Below are 20,550 nucleotides of genomic sequence, written 5' to 3' on the forward strand. Positions count from 1 at the left end.
TGCACAAGGCCTGTTGGATATCCCAAGGCTTGCTAGGAGGAAGTGTGAGTCTGAACGCTTAAAGAAGATGACAGTATGTATGGCCCAAATGTGCACTGGTGATCTTCAAAGTAAGGGTGTCCTGGAATCTCCTCCCAAAACCACAGAACGGGCATCACAAGAAGTCAGTCATTGAAACAGAAATCATTAATAGGCTGGCTCAAGACTGACTTCTGGGAGCAAATGCTTCATCAATCACTTGGCTTAGCTTTCTCCTGTCCCTTGTTCTACTTATAATTCTTTCCCATTTATCCAACAGAAAAATCAACCTTTCTAACTTTTCAGAAATCAGCTAGCTCTTTCTTGGATGGCCAAGCCCCTTCTTATAACAGACAGCATTTTTCTCAGAAACAAAACAATCTGGACACATTTCTACGTGGGCAATACCTCTGAGTGTTCTGCCCTGATCTTCGAAGTTGGGTTGTTATTTTACCTTTCTTGCTTCATGTCAACCAACTCTATTTCGAAACATTTACTTCACTGCCAGTGAATGTTTTATCATTATTATAATAGCCATGTCAACAAGAGTATCTTCTTTTGGAAGCCTCTGGCTACCTCTTTCCCTGGTCCTCTAACTAAATACACACTTTCACCACACTGTTGATGAGTGGTTCCAAATAAATTGTTGGTTAACCATCTTGTATCTTCCCAAACCAAAGAAGTCACAGGAGGCTAAAGATCTCAGGCTAACAGCAGAGGTCATTCCAGGTACCAAGCCAGGTTCTAGGGTCTGACTCAGGAACACAGTGGAAAGAACAGCAGCACATATGCAAAGCTTACAGGTTTTTCAAGATGGTCATGATTTTCTTTATGAAGCAATTTTTCTTTATGTATATCTTGAGCAAAATCCTCTCAAAGAGAAAGACCTTAAAAATGACCAGATTCAAACAGAGTTATTATTTGGATAGAGATCAAATGAAATTTATGTAAAATGTCTACCAACATTTTTGACAATAAGTGTCTAAAATGACTTATCCAAATAAGCCATTTGATTATTTATCCTACCAAACTTAAATTATTCCATGGACCCTGAGGGTCTTTGTCATCATAATAGACATGACTGCAATTCCATGGAAAAGTCTCAACACCTGGACATTCTAAGTTGGAAAGGCTGAAGCTAAGGAATCTGAAGGGCTAATAATGAGGAGGGAAAATTAGGACCTGAAAATTTCACAAAAGTAGGTAATTCTTAGAAACCAAAGAGCTTTTATAGAAGACAGCTAACCTACCCCGACTGGTCCTCCCCATGCACATGTTGTCTGGGGTTACAACTTCTTGTTTGATGGCAAAGTAGTCAGTCTGTAAGGTGTCTGTCTGGAGTGGGTCCCGCAGAATGACGGAAGGGTAGTCGTTCTCATACTTGAGGGAAAGGAGCTCCTCCGAGCTGATGGGATGGAGGGTCTGGTATGATTCTGTGATGAAGCTGGGCTCTGAGAACTCAGATGGAGGGACGCACTGAGCATGCTCAATACCGTAACCTGGAGATGGAGAACATTTGCAATTAGAGAGAAGAGAAATGTGTACCTAAAAACAAGCAGCTCTTTACAACCCACAATGGCCCTACAACATGGAATGAGCTAGTTACCGTAGAGAATAAAAGGGAAAAACTTTGTCAGAAGGCCTTGGGTTTTTAATCTCACTGTGACCCTTGATAAGAAACTTCCTTTTTCTAACTTAATTTCCTTATCAATAAGAGAGATCAAATGAAAGTATTTATGTAAAATGCCTACCAACATTTTGACACTGAATAAGCTCATGAGATAAGGCAGCTAATATCATTGCTGTTACTGGAATAAAAATTTAACAAAATTACTGCTTTATTGGAATAAAAATTTAAATAAAGTAAAAAGGTAAAATGAAAATAAACCTGTTTAGGACTCCCTTTGAAAGTGAGGCCATAGATAAGAAGAGTCCTGCACTAATTCTGCTCCTCTAGTCACCTCTCTAGGACTTAGCTATTCTTAACTATAAAGCATAAATCTGTTTTCTGGCAAAGCTATATGGTATGCTCTTAAAGAGGATTTCAGAGGAAATATTGTCATCTCTACTAGTAAAAAAGGAAAGAACAAGGCCAAGATCAAATCCCTAACCCAATCCTCTAATGGCCACTATAGTCTATAGGATCAAATAGATCAAAAGTTTCGGGGTCAAGTTGTAATGTTGTTCCTCTATAGTATCTAAGAACTTGCAAATTCATATGGCAGGTACATAGGTTGAACCACTATATTTGTAAGAAGTAATTTTAAAAATAACAAACAGTCTACAGTTAAGAAAATACTATTTTCCATGGAATTACCACAAAGGAGGCTGAGATCAACTGAGATGAAACTTTTCCTAGGGTCCCATTATAATGAGCAAAGCAAAGAAAGAGGAGTAAAGATGCAACTTACTAATGAAGTAATCCGAGGTATAGCGGGATTCTGGATAGGCAGAGTTGACTCCATTAACTTGATACGGTTTCACATCCTCTGCAACGGACAGGGTAGGGAGTGAGATAAAGAAGTCAGCACACAAGTAACACTTGGCCTGAAAGGATCTTGGATCCAAGGACCACAATGACCTCAACTCTTTTTCTAAGAAATCTGCAAATTCATTAACTGAGTTGGTGTCTGAGTCTACCCTGGCTGGGGCCTTGTCTAGGGATGAGATCACGAAAGTATGGCTAAGTTTATTATTTCAGTAGCTGCAAAATGGGATTTAATATCTTGGAAAGAGAATCAGTGAGTAATCACCCAGGGTTGGGAAAACACTCAACCCTGCCTCTCGATGTCTTTCTGCAGTATGTACAAGTATCATGTTAGAGATTAGAATCAAAGGCTTGACTCTGTGTCGGCAGGTTACCAACACTACCTAACCCTCAAACTGATCGATGCAAAACCTATTCAGAAATACACTGCAGTCTTTAGGCAGGTAGATCTTATATCCTCCATTTCTTCTCACAGATGTCTAGGTTTTGTTCTGTGTTTTCCCCATTGCTCTCAGAATTCAAGTTCAGGCCCAGACAAGAAGTGGGGACACTGGTAAGGTGACTCCACTTGGTGAACCACGAGGGCTGTGTACAGGAAGAGGAGAGTCACATAGTCAAACTGCTGCCAGATGCCAACTTCCCAGGGAAGTAGAAAGGAACGGAGAGCAAGAGTAACCAAGGACAGAAATGCTTTCTACCAAGCCACTGTAAGCTTAGAATCCTCTAGTTACCCTAAAATCAAATAGGGTAGCCTCTGACTCTTTTTTGGAGCCATCTGACTATAACAATCAGACATAAAGACAGCATGTTGGTTTAGGCTTTTCCTCAGGTATTTGATAGCTTCTTGGGAGCAAAGGCTGATGGGTAAACAAGTTTATGCCTGCACGGGTAAAAAAAAAAACAGTTCCCAGTTGAGATAAAATGATTAAACTTTGTTTTAGTAGCTTATCAGATTGAAACATCCCCTGTACCTTTGGCCTTCCACCCCACCCCAAAAAGCTATGTTCTTGGGTGCTGTGTGGCTTTGGTTTCATGACAGAACTGAAGCTATAGCCTCAGTACAAACATCTTGCTCATCTCTTCAAGTACATGAATCTGAGGAGGGATGATTTTTCACTGCCTATCGTGATGGAACGTTGGGTGGGATGACATGATTTCTAATCTCAAACATACTTGATTACAGCCTACGCCTCTTAAATACCCTTATGTTATTTCTTTGCCAAAAGGCAGGCCAAATCTGTCGGAGGGTCCAGGAGCTCCACATGAATCCACGTTATCAGAGAAAGAACACAGGGTAGGAAATTAAATTTTTAAAGCCAGTCTCAACAACTTAGCAAGATTCTAAGCAACTTAGTGAGACTCTGTCTCTAAATAAAATATAAAAAGACTCAGTGGTTAAACACCCCTGGGTTCAATCCCTGGTACCAAAAAGAACATCAGATGCAGTTGTACATGTCTATAATTCCAAAGTGACTGGGAGGATCACAAAATAAAAAATTAAAAGGGTGTGGGATATAGCTCAGTGGTAAAACATCCCTAGGTTCAATCCCAGTACCACATAAATAAATAAATACATACATACATATATACATACACACATACATACATAGACCCCAAAAAAGTTAAATGGGAAAAAAGATTTAAAAGATAAATCAGAAAGTTTAAGGAAATGAGTGGTTAATTGAGGAAATCACCTAACCTGAGCCTCATTTCACAGACAAGGACCGTAGTAGTCCTTGTCCTTTCTATCTCACGGGGTTATTTTGATAATACAATGAGAAAATTTATTTTAAAGCACTTTGTAAACAAGGAGACACTACATAGATATTAATTATAACCACGGTCAGGGCAGGTTTAGACACCCCGAGAGCACCTGGCAGCTCCATTATGATAAACAGAGGGAAACATTATATTTGTAGAACATATTTGGGTTACACGGTCTGGTGAAATATGTTGTTGTGTTTAGAAGCCAGCAGTTAAATCAGATCTGCAAGGAGTCTGCCATATCATATCCCTCTATAAACAGGTCGCTCGTGTCAACACCTAGGAGTGGGTGTGCGTGCAGCTATACCAAGAGCATGCCAGTGCTCTGAGAAGACTGCGAAACTGCCCGCCAGCCCTGGGTAGCAGCAGCCACAGAAAGATTCACTCGACTGTTGATTTTGTTCATTTATTTATTATTTATCAACAGAGAGGCTGAAGAGACCGAATCAAGATCACACTTCTGTGCCCTGAAGAATCTAATTCGGGTCTCTCTTGAGCACTGCAGGAGTGGAAAATATTCTTAAACAAAGAAAGGCATTATATGGAAACAAGAGTGCTAATCCTGAGCTTTGCACCCTTCCCCCGGTGTCTGTGCCAAGGGCTGGAGTTGGTGGACCACAGGGAGAGGGTGGGCCTGGGTTAGAGAGGGCAACGGGCTTCTAGGCTTACAGTCAGCTGGAGGGCACTGCTGACTGCTGGTAACTGCGATTTATTTTAAGAAGAAATACAGAAAAATAAGTGCAAAAACACCCAAGTTTGCCGCCTATTGCTGTTTCTATACTCGGCCAGGGCTGTGGGACATGAGTCACTTGGTCCAAAAAGGTTGGAGGAGGCCGGTAGGGAAGGCCATGTCATTACAAGGTTGCGACACAGCGTCCTGATATAACCTCAGTTGCTGCTCCAGATGTAAAAGGTATTCTGCACCATGAATACCCATCCAGTTAGCAGGCAGAGAGGCCTGTCTTATTAATGACCTCAGAAAAACTAAGCTTTTCTGTAGATGTGACCAGGTATTATGTGGTTGTAGATCAAGGGAGCATTAAGAGTTCCAGGGGGAAAAAAAAGTCCTAAAACTATTCCAGGGTTGGCTGTAGACATTGCTTGTTCAAAGAGTTCACAGCTCTAAGAGAAAAACTACATCAGAATTTTGCCCACCAAGAAGTTACAGGAGTACAAACATGCTAAAGATAAAAATCTGAACTCCCAGTAGAAGAAAAAGAAACAATCACACACTGAGTACCTGCTAGGTGTCAGGCACAACCCCAGGCACATCCCCATGGGCCACTTAAGCCAAGGTTGGACACCCACAGATAATGGTACCGGTGTCCCACCACTGGGTGGGTCCTACTTACTTTTACAGCAACTTCACACACACACCCCCCCCAAAAAAAACACACAAACAGTTGTCACACATGTACCTTTTTGCAGGATCTCTAGATGTTCCCATAAGATGTCCCCAACAAAGTCTGGAGCCAGCTCAAGGAAGCAGTCTTTACCGAGGGCACAGAGGGCTGCTCCATTCATGCAGAACTTTTGGAAGTCCACACCCTTCAGACTGAACTCATTCACAGCCCACATCACCCAATCCCGAACATGGGTTTCGGTCCACTGCCGAGGGTCTGAGGAAAGACAGCAAGAAAGGTGGAGTAGATTAGGCTCTGGAAGAGATGCTAAAGGGTCCGTACGTATCTGAGGGCACTATCCTATCCACTGAATTAGGAAGCACCAACCTGTGAATTCAAACCACGAGGTGCCTCCATAACCCTCCTCTCTATCTTCAACATTCAACCTCCTCTATTTTGCCAGCTAGGAGGAACTGTAGTCAGCCACAAAGTGACATATATGTGAGTATTTCCTGCCTTCCATTCAGGTAAGGCTTTCCATGAATCTCCTCTCTCACTGCCTTATTTCTATTAGGCTTTTTTAAAAGCTCACACAAGGGAATAAATGGCTTCTTTAATAGCAATAACAACAAACTGAAGAGTTTTCTACAAACTGCATATCGCTTTCCCTGCTCTTAACCCTTATAATATACTTGGGATCATTATTCTCAATTATTTTTATCTTAGTCAATGATACTTAGTAATACTTGTAGCAATTAGTATTTCTAAGTCATTCGAATGGCACTTGGAAATGACATTATTACGTGCCTATATCATTCTAGGTACCCAGCCAAGTCTGTTCACATCACAGGCTCTGCTTTGAGTAGCACTGTAGTACAGACTATATATAATCTTCTTACATGACCTGAGGTTTAATACAGCTATACCTGCCAATGATACTCAAAGAACTCAGCCGACAGCAGGTAGTAGTGGCCACTTCATCTAGCAAACTGTGTCATGAGATGCTGGAAAAACCAGAATTCACTTTATTCTGCTTTGTGATCCTGAAAGGATGTTGGACATTCCTGTCCTCTGAGGTTTGTGGTAAAGTTGTAAAACATGGAAAAATGTGTACAGGTACATTCACAGAATCTATCTAAAGCTTGTGTTTAATGAGGCTGGAAATCACTCATCTAGCAGCAAAACTGTCCTGATCTAAAGAAAGCCTTACTCTTAACAGAAAAGTACACTTTCCACTCTGGATTGCTCACACACACACACACACACACACACAAAAAAAAAAAAAAAAAAAAAAAAAAGCTCCTTGGTGAAGGATGATGTGTTCTAAACTCACTTCTTCTTTCTGACAATTCCAGACCCCTTCCATTCCTGAATAAACCCTTTCAGATAAGAACACCCAGAGGGCAAACACATTTTGCCAAAGTACATGGAAGAGAAAAGAGCAATCAGTAAATTCCAAGAAATACACCTCACTAAGTTCAACCAATGTTGGCCCAGAATGACTCTGAGACAAAGTTTCCCCAACTTGTCTGACTTTATGATCATTTGAAGAGTTTAAAAAGCATGGATGCCACTACTTATTAAGACTGAATCAATCAGGAATAGGGGCCTGGCCTTAGAAGTTTTCAAAGATAATAGAGCATTTGAATATGCAGACAGCTTCAGGAGCCACTGTCCTAAGACCAAAATGGTGGTGCCAAAACTGGGAGGACGGATCATCATCAATATGCGTATCTATGGTTGGTCTGATGTATATCTACAACAATCCAGAGCTGCTGATTCAAGTGTAGTTAGTGCAGTGTCTGCCTCACACACTACAGATGAGAGAATAGCTTTCTCTACAGGTCTGACCCTGGTCTTTGTTTTTCTAACAACAAAAGCATACCTTTTGGGATTCCCAGTCGTTGCTGCTCTTTTGTGAAACCACTGAAAGTAGCTTTCAATGCTTGAGACATCATTTCTTTGCTGCTTGGAGTTAATAATGGGACATCTGCACAGTCCATATCTATAAGAAAAAATGAAATATTATTCAGCCATAAAGAGAAAAGAAATTGTGGCATTTGCCTGTAAATGGATGGAACTGGAAACTATCATGCTAAGTGAAATAAGACAATCCCAGAAAACCAAATGTTCTCTCTGATATGTGATGCTAACTTACAATAAGCAGGTAGAGGTAGGGAAAAATAGAAATACTTTGGATTAGACAACCGGGGAATGAAAGGAAGGAGGAAGACTGAGAGTAGGAAAGCTAGTATAATTAATCTGACATTACTTTCCTATGTTCATTTATGAATACATGACCAATGTAATTACACATCATATGCAACCAGAAGAATGAAAAATTTTACTCCATATAAGTTTAATATGTCAAAATACATTCTAATGCCATGTATTAAGAAAAGAACAAATAATAAAAACGAGTATATGAACAACAAATTAAATTGGCAATTAAGCATTCATAAAATATAATAGAGTATGGATAGACTGAATAAGGCAAGCTGGAAAAAAAACTACATTAACATCCTCATCAGAGCAGGTAAAATTTAATGCACTTTCCACAACATGCTAGGCCCCTAATTCTTGCCTAAAATGTCCTGCATTCCTTACAAATAAAACATGCTTATTCTTCTGTATACCTCTACCTCTAGTAGTTTACCCATACATAGCCCTTACTCTTTTATAGTCACTGAAAGCATTAGTGTTACTACATATTTCAGTTATCTATGAAAAAGAAAACAATATTTATTCATTGAACCAAGCATTTGTTATAGCTAAGGAATTAAAGAAAGAAAGAGCAGTAAACAAGTCAGAAATGGCCCTTGGATATCTAATTCGTGCAGTGAATATAGTTGTTAAAATTCTATTGACACAATTAAATGATCAACTACGATGTCCATAAAGGCTTCAAAAGAGAAGTACAAGATGCATGTTAACATAAACAGGAATTCCTGCCAGTCTGGAGAGCCAGCAAAGGCATCCCTTAGGAGAAGAGAGAGATTTGACATGAGATTTGAGGATGCATAGGCATTTAGGAAGTAAAGACTACTAGTCCAGTAGATTTCAAAGCATGGCACACAGAGCAGCTGAGTCAGCACCACTGGAAATTATCAAATGCAAATTTTCAACCCCATGCTAGATATATTGGGCACAGATTGGAACCCAGAAATCTGTTTTTTAACACAGAATCCAGGTGAGTGACCCTGATGGGCAGTAAGGGAGAGGACCGTAATCCTAGCCAAAGGAAATAGTACAGATGAAGGTAATGAGATCAACAAGGGGATCTGACATGTGTTAGTTCCAAAAAGGTCAATGCACAATGATTAAGGAGCACAGTTGCTTGAGACGAAGTTGAAGAGGTAAGCAGGAAACCTGCTAAGGAATTTATCAATTTATCCTAAGCAAAACAGAAAATCACTGTGGTTTATGCAGAGGAATGAGCTGACCACATCTGGTTTTAAGATAGCCTTGGCTATTCTATAATAAATGGTTTAGAAAGTGAGTATGAATGGAAATGGGAAGACTTGTAAGAAAGTTATGGGCATTTGTTCTGGTGAGAGCTGATGGTGGCTTTGGTGACTATAAAAAGGGTAATACTGATAAGATAAGTAGGCAAATTTGAAGTGCTGAATACAGTAGATTTGGTTTACATAGGTGGTATGGAAGAGTGAGATATCAACACCTGCAGATTTGCCGACGGGTCAAGATCTGATGCTAGATCCACGTGCATCTTTACCTCTGCTCTGTCCAGCCCCTCCTGCACCTGCCCACCCTGTTCACAGTGTAGGTCAGTAACTATTGCCAAAGCAGCCAAAGCCAAACATTTCCTGAATTTACCTCAGGCTCAATTTCTCACCCAAAGATAATCCTTCCTCCTCTTCCTGTGACCTTTGGCGGGATGCTCTTACTGCAATGATTATTCTAGAGGCCTGAATCTTCAGTGTACCACAGGTTGAAATTGACTTATCAAAGGGTGAAGTTTCAGCACAAGGGTACTACCCAAGTTCCTTGCTCGTCATTTCTAAACCTTGGCTAGAAATTCCTGAGCATACATGATGTTTTATTGGCTAAATAAAATGGAAACATAGAAGGAAAAAGATAAATAGCAGTAAATATATTCAAGAAGTAAATCTATTGCCCCTGAATGTTGAAATGAATGGAAATTATATTGTACAAACAAAGGGCAGGTGGCACCTTCCCTCCTATTTGCTTTCAGGAAACTGCTCAGAGTTCAGGCTCTGATCAGGAAGGACAGGAGGGCTCACTGTAGCAGCTATCCCAGGATCTGCTAATGGCAGGGGAACCGAAGTTCTGGGAGTGATGATTTGGATTGCTCTGGGACATGCCCCAAAAAAAGCTAATGGAAAAATCACCATGCCTCCCTCCAGGAAGATTGACAAAATGATGGAAAATCCCAGCTTGTTAGGGAAAAATAAAATGGGGGGAAGGGATGGGACATTAATTACATAACATCCATTCCTTCAAACAATGGAGGAATCATCAAATGAGTCACTGAGAAACACATCCATGCTCCCCACTAGTCCCCACTCTCCAAGTCAGAGAACAGCTAAGTGGAGGGTTCAGAAATGTCTCCCCTTTAGAAGACAAGTCATTTTCACTCAGAACAAAAGACTGCAGTTAACCAGAGTGTTGCTTCTGAGAGAAGGGTCAACTACAACCTCCCCAATCCCTAGGACAAGGCTAAACATTTGAGTCCGTCGACAAATACTTTGTGAATTGAAATTTTCCAAATTTGAATCAACTTTGCTTCCTTCACTCCCATCCAACATAAATTCATGAACTTGAACTGTGCGAGTTTTTGTTTTGTGTTTGTTCCCTCCGTTAAATTTATGACTCGATGAAAAGGACTTTACTGATGACGGAAACTGGCCAGGACAACACATGTGGAAATGCAGACCAGGCCAAATGGACAGGCAGCAGTTCTGCTGCAGACTGGAGGTAAAGGACCAGATGGGCCAGGAGGCCCCAGGCACCTTCTAAACATGAGCACCTGGGTAGTGTGATGCCCTTGTGTGGTGAAGGCCAAGGACGACAACAGAAAGCCTAAGAGGATTCCCTAAGTCCACTTCCTCTAACTCCACGCTCTGGCAACAGGGTCTGGGCAAGAGTGCTGAGTGGACAATTCTCCACTCAGGTTTTTGCTTCCTGTTTGTGGAGCTGACATTTCCGGGTTCTCACTTGTTCTTTCTGAAGGAAGCAGCTGGAGTTACTTTTTTGCCTCTTTAAAAGCCCAGTTCATGTGCAAGTCAGCCACAGTGGCACAGGGGCCCCATTAGTGATACCTGATGCTGTCCCTTTGGCTGTGGGATTCAAGGGCTAGATCTCCTGAAAAAGTGCTCATAGCCCAACTGTAAACCACCCAACACACATGAGATACCTGCACGTGGATCAAGGCCAAATGATACCCAGTCCAGAGCTCAAGCTCCTGAAGATAGCATAGCAATGCCCTTGGACCCAAAAACTGCAGAAGAAAAAATCAGAGCTTTGCCCACATTGGAAAAGGGTGAATACTGGTTTAAAAAAAAAAAAAAAAAACCTATATGTAAGTGAACAGTTGGCCAGGATTGTCTTTTTTCAGTGGTATGAGTACTGTACTTCAATGTTGGTGAATGATTGTGTTCAAAAGTGGATATTAGGAAAGAATTAAATTCATCATATAAAATACTATGTAGCTTTCTCATATCTGTAGCAGTTCTGTTAATTACTCAGATCAATAATGATAATGATGAAATCACTACAGGATAGTTAGCCCAAGCAGACTTCTCTATTATTCTTTAAACATTTTTGTCATTACCTATTATAATACTTTCACATTAGACACCAAATAGTTCTAGATTTAGGAACAGCACTTAGACATCTAATCAGAACCTCCATAGATGTTAACTAATTATGGAAAAATACTGAAATGGCCTTTGTGTTAATAATTACAATATGCTAAATTCAAATAACACATTTGTCTCAAAATGCTGAGAACCCAACCTGAAGAAATACTAGGCCAATACAGTGCACAGTGGATACTCGTCAACACATGCACTGGATATTGGTAACACAAATGGTATAATTAGATTTCTTGCCCACTGGTCATTTTTTAGGATCCTAAATCTGAGTTTATATTTATTTTAATAACCCTAGGTGTCTGAGAGGGAAGTTGTACTAAATAAATACAGGAATCACTATCCAAGACTGCACAGTGTGGAGGCAGGTGTGAGCAGGCACTCTCCTTGAATCTGCAGGGCCTACTGAGCTCATGGCATTTTCAAGGCGGGAAACATGGGCTCATTTTTCACTGTGGCCCAACTCCCAACCACCTCATACATGTTTCAAGTGAAATGTAAAACAGGTCTTTCCATTCACTCGTATGCAACTCAAAGTGAAGGGCCCTTCCATTTCCAAGAACCCTTCAAGGGTGTTTCATGCATCTTTTTATACCATTCTCGAGTTCTCCGAATCGGGTGGCTCACATTGACAATGTTACATAGAATTTAAACTTGAACTGGCTTTTTGTTCAGCCAGAAGTTCAAGACAGACTGCCTCACTGGCCTCCAATTTTCTCTCTATGTTCTTAACAAATGACAAAGAGAAGACTAAAGTAGCTGGGATCCTAGGGTTAAGTGGTAAGGGACACAGCTAAGGACAAGAAAACCACGGCATATGTCCCAGCCTTGTGTACCACTGGACAGGGACAAATTCTAGTAGATTAAAACGAGATTAACCATGTGAGTTAGATTTTGTCATAATCAGAGCAGCATGAACCAAATACAAGGATGAATGATATGCTTTACATCTGAGAACTATAAAGTTTACCTGGACTATAGAGTTTACCAGGACCCTTCACATATACTGTTTTACCTCCGAGGGGCCTAGAAAGGTATATACAAGATTCCCATTTTACAGGTAAGGAAACAAACTCCACCAAATTAAAGGCTTGGCCTACATCACAGCGGGGAGAGACCAACCAGGGCTAGAAGCCAGTCTTCCAACTCTGAAAGTCTGGGGTCTTTCTGCTCTATTACACTGCAAATAGGAACAGACCACAAATTAAAAAAAAAAAAAAATCAGAGCTGAGAAACAATGAGACCTTTTATTTCTTGGTTTAAAAACAGATAAATTTGAAGAATGAATTCAAAATTAAAAACTATTCCAAGAAACCCTGCATTTCATATAGCTAGCCCCATAAAGACATTATTAAAAGCCATTTACATAATCATCTGTATTCTTCTCCTTTCCTGGGACTAAGAATAGTGAAGCTTCCTTCCTTCCACATGATGCAGACAGGTTAAATGACAACCTGGCTTCATTCCCTGTTAGCATTCTCCTGAGCCACCCTAATGGGCCACTGTGTACATAATATAAGGTTAATTAATTATATAGAGGCTTAATGAAATGTTTCTTAAAACAAAAAGAACTCTTCTGGTTTATGTGGGTAGGGGGAAAAGAACAATTTCCAAATGGAAAAACAGGATTCTGAAGATAAGGAAAAAAGACAGGGACATCATGGGGTTGACTTGGCTTGTTGGTCAAAATGTGAGAGTTCTGGGCTGGGGATATAGCTCAGTTGGTAGAGTGCTTTCCTTGCATGCATAAGCCCTTGGGTTCAATCCCCAGCACCACACACAAAACAAAAAGTGGGAGTTATGATCTCACTTTTATAATTGTTGTATTCTCACTAAGTCACTTATTCAATTCATGTCTAAAAGAGATCTACTAAGGGACTGTAGATACAGTTCAGCAGAAAAGCACTTGCCTCAGTTCCATCTCACTATTGAAGAAGAAGAAGAAGGAGGAGGAGGAGGAGGAGACGACAACGAAGGAGAAGACAACGTCAGTTAAGAGGTGGTGTCTATCCTTCATCAGGTTTTACAGTATTCATTTTGTCAATTTCAAGACACACATAAACGTAGAGGGAACTGTATCATGAGCCCCTATTCAGAATCTACCAACCTTCTCTGTTAAAATTTCATCTCATACACACAAGTACACACCACAATGAAGAATGACAAAGCCAATCCCAAGCAACATGTCATTTCACTAATAATTTATTTTCAGATGGATTGTTGGAGATAAAGGAGGATCATGATATGAAAGCTTGCAAGAGGATGATATACTCAAGGACAGAGAAAACAGCTTCAAATTACTTCCCCTAGTTCTTACATTGAGGTTTACAGTTCATTTATTGGCCCATCACAGAACTTCTGTTAAAGCCACAGCATCATGATCTGGAAGCTGATAAAGATGGATCAGAGAGGGATGATTTCTAATGAAGTTGGTAGCTGGTCCCTTTGACGCCTACATCCTGCATGCAGAAGGCTTCAGTGAAGATTCTTCCTAACAGCCCATATTCTCATGAACTTTCAACCCTAACGAGAACATACCAAAAAAAAAAAAAAAAGCTGAAGATTCTGGCAACTACCAGAAGGACAACTTCAAAGTACCACAGGGCCATGATGAAGTTGCCTAAAACAAGCCCCAGTGTAGGAGACAACATCCCCTTACTCCTTTCAACCAAGTGGGGAAATGACTGTGGCCACAGGGACTGATAGCAATGGCTCTAGAGTTGACTGTCCTTGAGAAGTTGCTATTGGCCTCCAAGAGGATGCACCCAATAAAGATGTTCATGCTCTCACTGCCCTCTCATTCATGAAAAGATGGAGGGGAAGTAGAGTAGCAGGAACCAGTGTCTTTTTGCTCCTCCACTAGAGGCACTAGAAGCCTGGCAGGCAGGACTTCCATCCAAGGGAGCTAATAGTATCCATAACACTTCTGGCTGAGGTTAATGCCAAGAAGGGAGAGAAGCGTCCCTCCTCAGCCCTGGCTGGATTTTCATAAAACTAATGATGTGACAAAGTGGTGGGGGACAAGCAGAAATGTTGTCTCAGCAAGAACTAAGCAAGAAATGGCTCAGTGCTACCCATCCAACCAACTAGTCAATCATTGTCACCCAACAATGGGACACTACAATACCTGCAATGGGATCTCATCACTTAGGGAAACCTATACCTGGTTGGTTGCCTTTCTCTCATACCCAATCCCCTCCAAAGCATTGGTTATTAGAAACCACTCCAAGAAAAGGAGAAAGAAGCTGCACATAAAATCCCCAATTTGAGACTGCCCCAAAATGGGAGCCAGTCTCAAATTACAGCATCTCAATTGTTCTGCCAATGCACACAGCCACTAGCGAATGCACACTGTTTGGGTACAACGTGCCAACTCTGAGGTAGATGCCTCTTCGCAGAGGGAAGATGCCCTAGGACAAAAGAGATGGTCTGCTACAAAACAAAGCATGCTCCAAATGGCACCGAGAAGCCAGCCCTGGGTCCTGCAGCAGGGCCTGAGAAAGAAGCCTGCAGAGACAGCCAGACACGTTGAACATCTGTAGGAAGTGACCTCAGACTTCTCCCTCTCTCCCTTCATCCACCCCCTGCCCCATCCCCCAAAAGGAGTTTTAACACATTATTACCACTGAAGTCCTGAGGATTTGGTGACTCACCAGGCACACACATGGTTCCAATGAGCCCTTGACCATTACATGGTAGGGAAGCAGGAAAAACAAATGAAAGCAGTTGTAATTCGGCAGCGCCGGAGTTCAGACCTGCCAGACAAAAGGGATTGCAGGCATGTTCCCAAATTCGTTCAGGCACCTGACATGCAAAAGCTATTTTTAATCACTAGATTTATTTCTTTCCTAGCCCCTCCACCATCCTCACCTCAGCAAATGTATTGGAAGGCAGAGCACAGCCCAAATCAACTCCAGGTGTTCAGGGAAACCCAGAAAGGCTCTTCCGTTCCAGGATCCAAGCCAGCAAGCAGAACCACCCCCTGGGTCCTGCATTTAAATTTTCTCTCTGTGTTCCTTAGAATAGTTCAAATCTTCCACCCAAAACATTGGGCAAATAGCCAGAAAGAGAGGAAATATTTGAATGAAGGTGCCCTGCTAGAAAAACTTCTAGATATGTGTTATCTCCAGCAGTTTTGCAAGTGAAGGCACATGAAACAGTCTCAAAGCTCCTGAGGCGGAGCTTGCTTTCATTCTGTGCCATGCTCTACCTGCCTTGCAATGAGGATTACATGAAAGGCATTTGAAAATGCCAACACCTAATACATAGTAGATGCTCAATAAATTATTGGTGGCATCTTATAAAACATAACTGAAAAAATACATGATTGTACTACCTAATGCTTAGAGAGACAACAAGGAGAAGGGATGTGACAATTTCTCCAGATACAAACAACTGAGAAAATGAGCAAAAAGAAGGAAAAATCCGATTCTGAGATAGAAGTGGAAATTGAAAACACCTAAAACTGGCTCTTTTTTTTTTTTTTAACAGATTAATTTCATACCTCTTCCTCATCCTTTTGGGGCAATTTTCTGAAATATGTTTGCCATGACTACACAGCTACATGAATCCAATTGACCTCTGTTTTTTTTAAAAAAAAAAAAACTTCCCATCAATATGGCACAAAATTAAAATATAATTTTGTATTTAAAACTCTTTTCTCTACATTTGGAATTTGCCAAAACTCAAGTAACATTTTACCATAGTCATTTATTGGCCTTTAAATTAATGCCACTCTGATAAAAAAAAAAAAAAGTCAGTACTGGGGGCAGAAAAAAGATAGGAAGAAATAAAAGAAGAAAGGAAAAGAGAAAGAGAGATTTGAAGAATAACTTAAAGTTTTGAATGATCAGTTCAAACCATGTACAAAGTGCTTCACATGTTTCAAATCATTTCCTATATACATGATTACACTTGATTCTCACCAAATAACTTATTTTTATAAGTCCAAAATGTCCCAGAACAGTATGATTTCTTGTCATAAAAAACACAAAGCCCCAGCCACCACATCACTAAGGAGGAAGAGGGAGCATGGCCCTTTCCTGCAGCTCTACAGCCAGCCATACTGCATCCAATGGGTTCATCCCATGATGCTCACACATGTGCCCACACATATGCTAGGGATGGAACTCAGGGCCTGTAATATGCTAGGCAAACACTGTACCACTGAGCTACACTCCCAGCCCTTATTCTGAACAAGGGAAACGCTTGCCTTGCCCTCAACTAAAATACTCACAACTGAGTCAGGCTTTTGGTACTGACATGGATAACCCCACCTGAGAAAATGGAAAACATCTGATGTCCCACATCTTCCTATTATCCCAGCTTCTCCTAGCAGTCTTTGAGGCTTCCACCTCTAAGATGCTAAAGATGCCAGTTAATTCGGAATAACCAATTTATTTTAATTTCACTTATTCCTTCCTATATTTATCACTATGGCTATTTGGACAGAATTCTTCATTTTAGAAAGCATTTTGTCCAATACTTTAGTATGACCCTCAAAACAACCAAGTAAAACCTCTTCCCCACAGGCAAGGAAACTGAGACTCAGTGCATTCTGCAGAAGGGAAGAGCCTCCGTCACTGAGACTTTCTGCAGACAGCAGCACAACCCAGAGTTACAGGCACCGCTGCACATCTTACCAGCACTGGCCTACACCAAGCCCCGGCCCAGAGCCTACTTGACACTTAGTCGGGGGACAAAGCAGACATGGCCAAGAGGGGTCCTGAATATCACCAAGAAGGCTGGGCTGGTCAAGGTGGAGGATCAGGAGTTTTCTTTATGGGCAAAGGAAAAATCTGGGCAAACAAATGGAGTAGAGCCCATTTATTTAGGCTGGAAGAGGTAAAGTTTTTCTGCACTTTTGAACTGTTTTCTCAAGGCCTGCCTCTCCCTCCCACGCAGGAAACAAACACAGAGACCGGCCTCTTTCCAGAGAGTGCTCCAGTGGCTCAGAGCTAGCCTGGGAAGGACAGAAGGAAGAGAGACTTTAGAGAAAGGAGACAGGAGCTGGGGACAGATGGGCCATGGCCACAGGAGGAGGAGGAGAGGGGCATGGGCAGCCAGGGAGGAAGCAGGACCTGGGAAGAGAAAGAGGGGTAAGAGCTGGCAGAGAAGGAGGCACAGAAGGAAGGAAAGCAGAGAGCAGAAGAAGGGAATATTAGAAAAATTCTAACCAGATTAAAAAGAGAAGGCAGGATAGGGACAGGCTGGGACGAGGCAGCCTCTTACTCTCAGTTGATCAAGTTCAGAAAACAACACTTTTCCATAAGTTTTGAAAGGAAATTCTCTCCCCACTTTCTTATTTATTTATACATTATATAAATACATTTTTAAACCAAAAAAGGGCTGTCTTTCCAATGGGAAAAAGCCTTGTTTGAGATGAAAGCCAGTCTTCAAAAACCCCTCAAAGGAAGCTGAAACCCCACATGTCTTGGTGCTACAGAAAGAAAAACAAAGTGGACATTCTTCCTAGTTCTAAGGCTTTTTTATGCAGATGTGTTTTTCTTTTAATAAATAAATCTGGACAGAGAAGGAAAATGCACACCCATACACATTCACACAGCACGACTGTCTGTTTTCAACCCAGGGAAACCACGGTGAAAACTAAGAATATTTCATTCCATTTTCCCAGTGTAGGAGACAAAGATTCTCACTCTGCCAGGCACTGGTGTGGAAGCAAAGCACATACACATCCAGCCCACACTGCCCAATCGACAAAGGAATGAGAGGTGATCCAGGGAATGGCAGAACCTAGGGAAACCCACCATCTGTCCCCAGAAGTCGCCTCACCTCAGACACCAGCTGCTCCCCACTCTGAGCCATTCCATTTCATTCATAAGCCACAATAATGATTAAAAAGTGATCCTACACATTAAGTTAAATCTGCCTTCTTAAGAGTTCCATCCATCAACCCCAGTTCTGTTGGCTGAAGACACAGTGTGCAAATTTAATCTTTCTTATCTAAAAAGTTTTCAACTGCTCTCCTTTGTCATATCTTCTGACCAGGTTTTAAAACTCCCAGATTCCTCAAACTACTCATGATGACATGGGTTTTGGCCACCCACCCCACCTAGAAGCCTTTCTATGTCCCTAAAGATCTTCATAAGCATCTACAGACAAACATACTTCTCCAGATCAAAATGAGACCAAGTTGATCATTGTATCCTGCAAGCGTTGGTCAGTGAAGTCTAGGACAACATTAACAGTCACTCAAAGTACACTGCTACCCGCCCCCATATAAACTGATATGGAGTCTGTTCTGCACCTATTGACTGGATTTTATTAACCTCAAAGTAAAGTTTTACATTTCTCCACATTAAACTTCACCTTGTTTGTTTTGCCCATGTGTAGACACTTTTTTATATCATGAATCCATCCTCATCCTATCATCTACCCATCTCAGCTTTGCACCAGCTGCAGCTTACTAAGTATGTGTTCTGCATCTTTTTCTATTCTAAGCCCCTGATGTTGTTGAAAAGGCAATGACCAAGTGCTGAGCCCCCATAACATAACACGAGAGACTGTGCATTACTTTGACACTGACACATTAATCAAGACCCTTTGGGTATAGTTGCTCAATGAGTTACAAATCCTCCTGACTTTACTATCATCAGAGCCACATATCTTCATCTCGACCACAAATATATCATGGAAAAACTGAGACAACAGCATTACTGAAATCAAAAGATGAGGCCACGATATTCCAGCGGCTCTACAATATGAAGTCAGTTCCCCCCTTCAGTTTCTCCCTAAGCACCAGACAAATGCAAAGACAGGATGGGAATGGCTGAGCTGAGATTCAGACTTTTGCACAATAGAGAAAGGCACAGAAAAAAAAGGGGGAAAGAGTGGAGAGACAGGAGAGAGAGAGAGAGAGAGAGAGAGAGAGAGAGAGAGAGAGAGAGAGAGAGAGAGAGAGAGAGAGAGCGCATGCTGCTGCACAGCAAAGCTTTGCTTCCAGAAACAATGGGCAGTTAAGAGAACAATGGCTACAGACAAAGTGTTGGTCTATTTATATCTGCCACAGTGAGTCCCAGACAGGAGGAACTGGAAGTCTGCCCTGTATGCATAGCTCCAACTGGACCCGAGCTAGGAGGAAGATGAGGTCACCAAGAATGTTGCCTGCTTAGGAATGGGCTTCTTTTTTGCTCATACAGCTCCTGCTTAGCCCAAAGGATCTCTTTAGCTGAGTGAAGAAGTTTGCTTGCCCACTTCTGTAGCACAGCCCTGCTGAGAAGGGTTGATTCAGAAAGGCAGCTGCTGCTCTGCCCAGCCCAAAGCAATTAAGGCCTCTCTCTACAGAGGTCACAGGAAGGCGGAGATGCCAAGGACAAACCAACCGATCGATGGAGGTCAGCTCTATGGTTCCTGAGCCAACAGTCTTATCAGTCTGTTAATTACACATGTTTAGGGACACCATAAAAGAGTTTTTCCATGGGAAAGTTCCCTCCTCACTTCTCTGGAGCTGAATAAAGAGGCCAAGAGCTGATATTCAGAGATGTGTGCAAGGAATCTCAATGGAAATATCTTCTTTCCCTCACCTTCAGCCCTTGTAGATGGTTTCTGTAGTTTCTGGAATTTTACCTTTGGCTCTAACATGATTTTGGAGTGATAATCAATTTTAATCCTTCCCAACTGTGTTATTTATATTCTTAATCCACCTACAGGTTTACTCAAAAGGGCCACTAGTGATCAGATTAGCCTGCAATAGACACCAAACTGAAAATGCATAGCATCTGGGCCCTAGAGGATGGCACAGGGAAAGAGGATAGGAATGAGACCCTGCAGGCAGTTACTTCCTTTATCCTGAATGTCACCAAAGCTCATGGCATTAAAGCACAACAAACAGTCAGCAATCACATCCCCTGGACCAGTCCACATTACAGCCATAAGACTTCTAAGTGCAAAGCTGGGATCTGCCAAAAGCAAGAAATTCGGAACTTAATACTGATTCTCCTGCAAAGTGGCTTTGGTTTTCCACCCATGCCTCTGCCTTCCTGTCACTGACTTCCTTTCTTGTTCCTTGGGGACAAGAACTGAGTCCACAGGGACTCAGTCCTGTGCCTCTTTCCCTGTGCCATCC

The 20,550-nt window shown here is 41.6% G+C and overlaps 1 protein-coding gene across 5 annotated transcripts in view; it reads right to left on the reverse strand.

Moving 5' to 3' along the window:
- The window catches only part of Ets1 (ETS proto-oncogene 1, transcription factor), a 130,162-nt gene that overhangs the window by 25,049 nt on the left and 84,563 nt on the right, over positions 1-20,550 (reverse strand). For 3 of the 5 annotated variants that reach the window (XM_040285538.2, XM_040285539.2, XM_040285542.2), the window contains 5 exons: positions 15,119-15,220; positions 7,499-7,618; positions 5,689-5,889; positions 2,430-2,507; positions 1,269-1,517 (listed from right to left, as the gene is read on the reverse strand). In XM_040285538.2, coding sequence (XP_040141472.2) covers positions 1,269-1,517; positions 2,430-2,507; positions 5,689-5,889; positions 7,499-7,618; positions 15,119-15,220 — 750 coding nt within the window. The remainder of the gene's footprint in view (positions 1-1,268; positions 1,518-2,429; positions 2,508-5,688; positions 5,890-7,498; positions 7,619-15,118; positions 15,221-20,550) is intronic. The other 2 variants (XM_040285541.2, XM_005330746.4) reach the window with 1 other exon arrangement.

This window comes from Ictidomys tridecemlineatus, chromosome 4 (assembly GCF_052094955.1).
Source record: "Ictidomys tridecemlineatus isolate mIctTri1 chromosome 4, mIctTri1.hap1, whole genome shotgun sequence".
NCBI lineage: Eukaryota > Metazoa > Chordata > Mammalia > Rodentia > Sciuridae > Ictidomys > Ictidomys tridecemlineatus.